The sequence below is a fragment of the Rhinoderma darwinii genome, chromosome 7, assembly GCF_050947455.1.
Source record: "Rhinoderma darwinii isolate aRhiDar2 chromosome 7, aRhiDar2.hap1, whole genome shotgun sequence".
Classification (NCBI taxonomy): domain Eukaryota; kingdom Metazoa; phylum Chordata; class Amphibia; order Anura; family Rhinodermatidae; genus Rhinoderma; species Rhinoderma darwinii.
Genome location: NC_134693.1, coordinates 128976912 through 128986660, shown reverse-complemented (window position 1 = coordinate 128986660; position 9749 = coordinate 128976912). Strand labels below are relative to the sequence as shown.

The 9749-nt window shown below is 45.8% G+C and overlaps 1 protein-coding gene across 1 annotated transcript in view; it reads left to right on the top strand.

The window, feature by feature from the left end:
* The first annotated feature begins 7977 nt into the window (after positions 1 to 7977).
* The window catches only part of SUCLG2 (succinate-CoA ligase GDP-forming subunit beta), a 154408-nt gene continuing 152636 nt past the window's right edge, over positions 7978 to 9749 (top strand). The window contains exon 1 of the mRNA XM_075832401.1: positions 7978 to 8079. Within this exon, the coding sequence (XP_075688516.1) occupies positions 8008 to 8079 (72 nt within the window). The 5' untranslated portion in view covers positions 7978 to 8007. The remainder of the gene's footprint in view (positions 8080 to 9749) is intronic.

Below are 9749 nucleotides of genomic sequence, written 5' to 3'. Positions count from 1 at the left end.
TTTGTACTAGTCTGTGCTATTCCTCTATTATTCTTCCTAGAAAGGTAGGAATAAATTGACAACTGGGTGTAACCAACTAGGTGTAAACATTCCCCTTGTCAAAGGGGTGTGTCCCTACACAGTCTCACTCTGTCAGCACTGATTGGATATTGTCAGTCTGTGAAGGGACACACCCCCAACTGGTAACACCCAGCTGTTAATTTATTCATAAATTACTAGGAGGAATAACAGAGGAAGGATACAACACTGAGTTCTAGGAAAATATGCTCCAGAATTGTTATTTCATTGGGAATTCAATTATTTACTAAAACAGACATGTCTGGGAGCACACAACATTTCCTTTCTATTGAGATTTCAGCAGAAAGTGAGAGTAAGCCGGCAGTAAATACACTACAAAAAAGTATCACAACCAGATTTTCATCTTTCGGAAACACATTACTTATTGATACAAATGCTACTAAATCTATTATGTCTAACTAAGGTGAGGAAAATTGTATTGGGAAGTAGAACTGTTCTCCACAGAACCTACAAATTGTTCTGTGTAAATAATGACAATGGGAACGGTGAAGTATGAATGGGTTGTCCAGGATTAGAAAAACATGGCTGCCTTCTTCCAAAAACAACGTAACATTTGTATAGCGGTTGCGTATGACATTGCAGCTCAACTCCTATCATGTTAATGGACATGATATGCAATACCACACACAACCCATGGACAGATGTGGCGCTGTTTCTGGAAGAAGGCAGCCATGTTTTTCTAATGCTGGACAGCTCCTTTAAAGAGAACCTTTCACCTGCCCATACATGAGCACCTGAGTGCAGCATGTAATGGGCAGGGCTGCACAAACCATGGGGCACTTTAAAAAAAAATTCTACCCTCCTCCGTTATTTAGATATCAGTGCCGTTATATTTGGCACCCGATATATAAATAACCCCCTGCACTGTCAATGGGGTGTGTAATGGCAAGGGGGCGTATTACTATGGCTGTGACACTGTCCAATCAGATACGGACAGTGTTACAGCAGGATAGAGGAGAGAGTGTGTGCGCGCGTGCACGCTCCCACTCTTTAGCTGTCAAGATCAGTTTTCTGCCGAACTGGCAAGGGGGTGTGTCACTCCTACGGACAGTGTAAAAGCTGGAGAGAGGAGAGAGCCGATGTATATGAGTACGGGCTCATAGACTTTCTATTAAGCCCGTACTCCAATACATTGATTTCCGGAAAAAGCCGAACAGACACGAAGCGGCTGAGCGTTCACATGAGCGCTTTTGCAGCTTCGTTCTTCGAACTGACAAGGGTGCGTTTCACTGCTACGGACAGTGTAAGAGCTGGAGAGCGCTCATGCGCACTCTCCTCTCTTCAGCTCTTGCGAGAGATCAATCTTGTACTTTGTCTGCCGAACTGGCAAGGGGGCGGACCTCTGCTACGGACAGTGCAAGAGCTGAAGAGGAAAGCGCGCATGCGCATGCTCGCTGTCCTCTCTCCAGCTCTTACACTGTTTGTAGCACGCACACTCTCTCCTCTATCCTGCTGTAACTCTGTCTGTAGCTGACTGACAGTGTCACAGCCATAGTAACACGTCCCCTTGCCATTACACGCCCCATTGACAGTTCAGGGGGTTATTTAAATATCGGGCACCAAATATAACGGCACCGATATCTAAATAACGGAGGAGGGTAGAACATATTTTAAAGTGCCCCAGGGTTTCCGCAGCCTGCCCATTACATTCTGCACTCAGCTACACATGTATGGGCAGGTGAAAGGTTCTCTTTAAAGGCTATAGACAAATACAGGTAAAAAAGTGGATCTTTTGATGGCGCTGCTGTGTGGTGAGAATGATGTGGAACGAAGTCTCGAGGTATTAATACCTCGAGACTTCGTTCCACATCATTCTCACCACACAGCAGCGCCATCAAAAGATCCACTTTTTTACCTGTATTTGTCTCTACCTAAGCGGTCCCATCTTGGACACCGACTCGGATCTGGCAGCAGCACTGTGGATACTATACGCTTTGAAACCTCCGTATTCTGGTGAGCATACTCTTGTCATTGTTTCCTCACCCCGACCTACTGATCTACACAAGGTGGCGCCGTCCTTTTGTTCTTTATTTCTTTAAAGGCTATGTACACCTGAACTGACCGAATCGGCTGACAGTGAACTATATTGCTTCTATGTATGGAGGATACGTAAAAGCTGTAAAAACGAAAGAAAGTTTTTAATAAAAGTCAATTGAAAAAATGTTTAGAATCACCTAAAACATACATTTAATTTAAAAAAACCAACACTTTCAAAGCTGTACATAACCTTTAAGTTGTTAAAGATTGTGTGGATTCAGGACCAGCGGAGTAAATCCAGCCCTGATCATATCCATAGCTGTTTATGTCCCCAGGATACAATTCTTGTGTTTGCGTGAAGCTGTTGATCTTGCCCTCCGAACTGCAATAGCTGCTGCCGTACAATGTAAAAGAGTCTGGAAGAAACCACTGGACAGGTGTATGGTATCATAGAAAACACTTATGTAATTTTCAGTACAATAGGATCAATATAAGTAGATGTTGTATGGGGGCTATAGAATTGTAGGAAACTAGTATTAGAGGGGTTTTCTCATGATAATCATTAATGGCATAGCAATTATATAGGTCATCAATAGCCAAAAACTAGGAGGTTGTTTCAAAACAGCGCCCCTCCTGACTTGGCACTGTGGTGAGAACTCCATCATAGCCTTACTGGAGTGAATGTAGCTGTAGTGTAGTGCAATTCTGGCACAACGCTAGGAGTGCCACTGTTACTACCCTAAAAACAAAAATGTGCCCCCAAATATGTGCCACTTTTGTCCATTGACGGTGTCTGGTATTGCAGCTAGGCTCAATTTAAAGGGGTAGTCCAGGTTGAACTATTTTTTATACTGATAACCTATCCATAGGATAGGTCATCAGTATATGATTGGTGGGGGTCCGACAACCGAACCCCGCACCGATCAGCATCTCTGGCTGCCTTCGGGTGCAGGAAGCTATGCAGAGGTCTGTGTCGAAAGCAGAAGGTTCCTACCACTGTAAAACGACTGGGCTGCATTCAAGTGAATAGGTGCAGAGCTGCAGTAACTCTACACGAACGCTACACAATGGTCAGAGCCTGCTGCTTCCGACACCAACCAACGCATAGCTTCCAGGGCCCTGGCACAGCTGCAACAGCTGATCGGTGCAGGGTCCGGGTGTCGGCGTCTCTGTGGTGTCATTAGACAGTGTATCAGTTTTATCCATAAAAACCTCAAAACTTCATCTACATATTGTGAAAAAAAACAAAACAATGCAGAATTCAGGGCATGCAAATTTTCAAATCCGCAGCATGCCCATTCTGTTGCACAAATTCCACAGATTTTCACTGCAGAATTCTCAAATTCCTGACAAAATCCACATGTGACACATTGTAGCAAATCCACAGCAGAAAACTCTGATACATCTGTAGCAATATACTGTATATCTGCATTCTTATACAAAGTTACTTTCCTCCTTTTACCACTCCACTCTTCTGTCTATGTGTCAGTGACTACCGTTGTAGCATTCTATTCCTGTACCTGGAAGACTAGAAAGAACAGTGTTACAGGACCCATCCAGATCAGAGATGGTTTAAAGGGTAACTAAACGTTCGACGAACTTCTGACATGTCATAGTGACATGTCGGAAGTTTGGATTGGTGGGGGTCCGAGCACTGATACCCCCACCATTCGCTAAAACGAAGCGGCAGAAGTGTTCGTGTGAGCGCTCAGCCGCTTAGTTTCTGTTCGGCTTTTTCCGGAAAGCCGATGTATCGGAGTACGGGCTCATAGACTTTCTATTAAGCCCGTACTCCGATACATTGATTTCCGGCAAAAGCCGAACAGACATGAAGCGGCGGAGCGCTCACACGAGTGCTTCTGCCGATTCGTTTTAGCGATTGGTGGGGGTCTCAGTGCTCGGACCCCCACCAATCAAAACTTCTGACATGTAAATATGACATATCAGAAGTTTGTCTAATGTTTAGTTACCTTTTCAAGCTTTGCTGTAGTACATGGTATTGAGGAACAACAGAGAAAAGAAACTTTAAATGGGAAAAATCACATTCATCTTCATTAATATTCCGAATGGGAACGCACGGTGTTGTCAGCGGCACTTTCCGCACATAACAAGTGACATAGGGTGATATAAACTTTTAATTGCACTGATACACACTGGTATAAACTTTATATAACTTGCTGTATTGTGCCTGCAAGAGACAATAAACACCAATGACAATAAACCTCTGTTATGTCCCCGGGGCGCTTTGTATGGCTGCACTTCTGTGATATATGGTGAATAAACTGAACAAGAAAAACCGTATTCTCCAAAAATCAATGTCTAGTATAGCGGCACCTCTATTAAGTAAACAGAAAAGCAATGCAAAAAGGGCGTCCCGTGTTAATAAATACCTGCAATTACATGTAATAAACAGAAGACTAGAAACCTCTTCCTTTTCCCTAGAACTTCCACCCGAGCCACAACCAGACGAGGACGAGGAGGACATTTTAAAGTGTTTTACGTTATTCCAAATTAAAGGGAACCTACAACACGGCACCTTCCCTCCCTAGGCAGCTGCGGATGTATATCACATGTTCACACTTCTGCACACATAATTTTAGACCCCAATCCCTTCATTAAAGGGGTATTCTCAGAATCGACAATTATCACCTATCCGCAGAATAGGTGTTAATTATCTGATCGCTGAGACCTCCCCCAATCGTAAAAGTGAGGGTCCCGAAGCCCCTGTTCTTATTGAATTGAATGGAGAGACGGTTGAGCATATGCGCTGCTGCTCCCTTTAAAGTCTATGGAAACTTTGGTTACTTTCATACAGAAGAGTGCAGGGCTTGGCTGTTTCCCTCAGTGCAGGGGCATAACTACGAAACACTGGGTCCCATAGCAAACTTTTGACTGGGCCCCCCTCCCTTCCGTGCTACACACAGCCCAACTTGGTAGATAGTGCCCCCCTGTAGACTGTGCCATACAACCCCCCTGTGGACAGTGCTATACAGCCCCCCTGTAGACAGTGCTATACAGCCCCCTGTAGACAGTGCCATATAGGCCCCCTGTAGACAGTGCCATACAGCCCCCCTGTAGACAGTGCCATACAGCCCCCCTGTAGACAGTGCTATACAGCCCCCTGTAGACAGTGCCATATAGCCCCCCTGTAGACAGTGCCATATAGCCCCCCTGTAGACAGTGCCATACAGCCCCCCTGTAGACAGTGCTATACAGCCCCCCTGTAGACTGTGCTATACAGACCCCCCCTGTAGACAGTGCTATACAGCCCCCCTGTAGACAGTTCTATACAGCTCCCTTTAGACAGTGCTATACAGCCCCCCTGTAGACAGTGCTATACACCCCCCTGTAGACAGTGCTATACAGCCCCCCCTTTAGACAGTGCTCCCTCTTGTAAATAGAGCCATACAGCCCCCTGAAAGAAGCGCCATATATCACCCCCTTAACAAATAAAACAACATATATTCAACCGTCGCTCCATTCAAGCTCCTCCACACTACAAGTGGTGCAGTGAGGAGGAATAGGGGGTTTGGGCAATTGATGGAGGTCCCAGTGGTGGGGCCCCCACAATCAGACAATTATCACCTATCCTGTGGATAGGTGATAATTGTTGAGCCTGGCTTAACTCCTTTAATTCAGACCCCAGAACCCTAAATTTAGACTAGACCCTAAAATAAATACAGACCTAGGAATAAATACAGACCCCATAGCTCCTAAACTATTACAGTCCCCAGAACAGAGATCTTAAACAAACACAGAACCCGGAACACTAAATAAATTCAGATGCCAGACCATCTAAACAAAGGTTCAATCAGCGTTAGGATTCCATTGATGGGTTCCATTAGACCTTTCCGTCAGTGGACCAAACAACGGAAAGGCAAACGGAAATTGTCGACTGCACTATTGATTCCGCCAAAAAGACGGAAACCTTACGGAAAGGAGAAAAACGGAAACCATTTGCAACGGAAACATTACCATTGAAATCAATGGTAATGCAAACGGAATCTATGGTTTCCGTTTGCCTTTCCGTTGATGGGTTCTTCCGACGGAAAGGTCTGACAGAACACATCAACGAAAACCAAACACTGATGTGAACAGGCCCTTATACAGACGGCAAACTAAATACCTAAAAACAAATGCCCAACTGTTTAGGCTGGATTCACACGCGCACATTACGTCCATAATTGACGGACGTATTTCGGCCGTAAGTCCCGGACCGAACACAGTGCAGGGAGCCGGGCTCCTAGCATCATAGTTATGTACGACGCTAGGCGTCCCTGCCTCGCTGCAGGACAACTGTCCCGTACTGTAATCATGTTTTCAGTACGGGACAGTAGTTCCACGGAGAGGCAGGGACTCCTAGCGACGTACATAACTATGATGCTAGGAGCCCGGCTCCCTGCTGTGTGTTTGGTCCGGGACTTGCGGCCGAAATACGTCCGTCAATTACGGATGTAATGTGCGCGTGTGAATCCAGTCTTACACTGGGCGATTATTGGGCAGACAAGCGTTCACAGAACGCTCGTTGCCGACAATTGCCCTGTGTAAACAGGGCAGCAATCAGCAGATGAACGAGCAAACGCTCAATCATCTGCTGGTCGTATCGTTTTAAAAAATTTCAAATATTATCGTTGTTGGCAGCACATCTCGGTGTGTAAACAGGGAGACGCGCTGCCGACATGATAATAATGTATGGGGACGAGCGATCGGAGTAACGACCGCTCGTCCCCATCCATAGCTCCGTGTGACAGGAGCAAACGAGCGGCGATCAACGATGTCTCGTTGATAGGCGTTCACTGCATCGGCCGATTACCAGCCGGTGTACTAGGGCCTTTACATAGAAACTCACACTCTCCTCCTGTGGAGTTTTGCTGCTCTGCTCTCTGACTTCTGGACGTGCACAAATATATTAATCTGCCACTGCTTACAATAGGGCCGTCGGGTTTCACCTCCTCCTTGTTTTCTATATATTGCATTTTTCTTAAAAGCCGTCAAAACCTTCCAGAAATGCCCGCTTTGTGTCCCACTTACATAAGTTCTTCCCCATCCATTTAACGAATGGGCAGTTGGGAGGTACAGTACAGTACAGTATGCATGTACTAGTGATTTATGCAAAAACTACAGTGATAGGTATACTTTGAGATATTGAACAGATTGATGATAGTATTTTTCTGAAGCACAGAAACAAAATTGATGCAGTGCTTATAGGCCCATTCTCTGTGGCCAATTATCGTTATGATTCGTTCCGAGCAATTGTAACATGTGAATACAAGAGCCTAGCGCCCGGGCGTTGCGAAAATCGTCACTAGGCAAAAATAACACTCCTTAAAGGAGTTATAGGAAAGGCCATCAATGTTTGATAAATGAGGGTCTGACCTCCAGAAGGGGTCAGGCTTGAGAAAGGCTCAGGTTGTGTGAGCCGAAACGTCACACTTTTGGGGTCAATAAAGCACCCACTTTTTTCACCATAAGCCTTTGTGAGTGCTACCTATTTACTGCTTTCTTTCTTTCTATCTATCTATCTATCTATCTATCTATCTATCTATCTATCTATCTATCTATCTATCTATCTATCTATCTATCTATCTATCTATCTATCTATCTCTCTATCTATCTATCTATCTTACAATGCATATAAAACACAATTTGAATATAATATTCTAAAATCAAAATTAAGATGAATTCCTCCTTAGTCAGTATAAAGCAATGTTACTTTGCTATTAAAGTGACCGGATTCCGGATTTTAATAGAATAAATCTATAATATAACCAAAGTTTATGGTGTGACAACGCTATTACTATCAAGAAGACCAAGAAAAGTGGGCGTGACAGTGGGTGTGTGTAGTCATCCAATCAGCAGTTAGGGGGCGTTGCCTCCTGTCACTCGAGCGGTGACGTAACATTACATACTGATCTTGTCCATGTGGAGCTTCACTCTCACTTCCGGTCAGACATGGCGGCCTCCATGGCAGCGCAAGTGCTGAGACACTTCACAGCAACAACCTCTCTTCTCGGAAGGAATAAGGTGAGACGGTGGCGGCGGGATGTACGCCCTGTAGATGTCAGGCTGTCATGGGCGGCTCCGGTACGCTGCATGTCCGTGCACTGCCTGCTGGTGCATTATAATATATTATCTGTACAGTCCATGTACAGCTGTCTGCTCTGCGCCTCGGCTGCAATCGGTGGGTCTCCAGCTGTTGGAGCACTACAACTCCCAGCATGCCTTATTAGGGCATTCTGGGAGTTGGTCGTCCCCCCCCCCACAGCTGGAGTCCCACAGGTTATAGATGACTTGTCTAGTCCTTCACAGGAGTCTATGGTCCTGGTGTCAGGGTTATAAGTTGCCTGCAGGGGCTGCTACACCACTGACCATGCGTCGATGTGCGAGGTGACCTCAATTTCGTGAAACTGTTAGCAGCGTTTTTTTTTAGCGTGGCCTTGTTGGTTTTTTCCCAGACACAGCGCCACATGTGTCCCTAGGTTATGTCAGGTATTGCAGCTTAGCTCCATTCAAGTGAATGCTGCAGTACCAGACAAGTACTCGAGTGGCGCTGTTTCTGGGGGAGAAAAAGTCATTATATATTTATAGCGTTTCTGACAACTTCTGAGCCCTGGGAGTGGGGCCGCGGCGCTGTGAAAAGAGGCGTTCAAAGGGAAAGGCGGGGGCTTCATGGTGGTCTGAGCATGCTAGGAGTTGTAGTTTCAGGAGAGGTTGAATGTCTCCGGTGACCTCTAGTAGTTTCCTATGACCTTGGTGTGACCTCTGCCTTGTCTCAATATTGTGCAGGATTTCTATTTGTTGATCTTTTTCCTCGGCTGTTGATACAAAGTAAATCCTTTACAGGAAACTGATAACACGGGAGAGAAAAACATCAACAGCCGCTGCTCTACCTGTGAGACGCTGATCATTATTAACCCTTCAGTGCAAAACGACATACAAGGACGTCCTTGTTGATCGCGCGGCCGCAAGAGCTGTGATTGACAGCCGCACTCCTGCAGTAACGGTGAAACGCGGGATTTCTAAAGGGAGGTTTCCAAACGCGTATTTTTTAAACCAAACTACTTTCTGTTTTTTTTTTATCTACGAGTAATTGGTCTGCACTTAACCACCAGCTGAGCCCTTTATATTACAAGCTTTAATATGAAGGGTTAGGCTAGTGGATACGTGCTGACCGATACTAGTAGAGTAAAAAACCAGCGTCGATAGTGCCGCACGCAGTGCCCCCAGTGCCACACTCTGCCTACTGCTTCAAAAAGCACTTGCCTGCCCCCGCTCCTGCTCGGTATTCTCCTCCAGCAATGCTGGTCTGTTCTGAACAGGTCCGCTCCAGCAGAACGTCGTAATGATGTCATTGCGCCGCCTTACTAACAAGAAAAGTGGCGAATGGTGTGCTAGGGAACTGATGGTTCCCTTGTCTCGCCAGCGCTGTCAATTGTATCCGTATCCTAAAGACGCAAATACAGTTGAGTAAAGTATATCTTCCGACCGTGGTCACAGGGAGGGGTTTTCGGGCAACTGGAAGCCCCCCCCTGCGTGTGCCACAGAGTAACAGCCGGGATCTGAGAGAACTCATGGCATGGTGATTGCCGGGCTACAGTAACTTCAAGTTAAACATCGCCAATTCCAAAACTGCGCCAATTGCCATTATAATCGCATGCCGTGTTGGTTTGCGGCTGAACTGTGGCCTCTCCGTG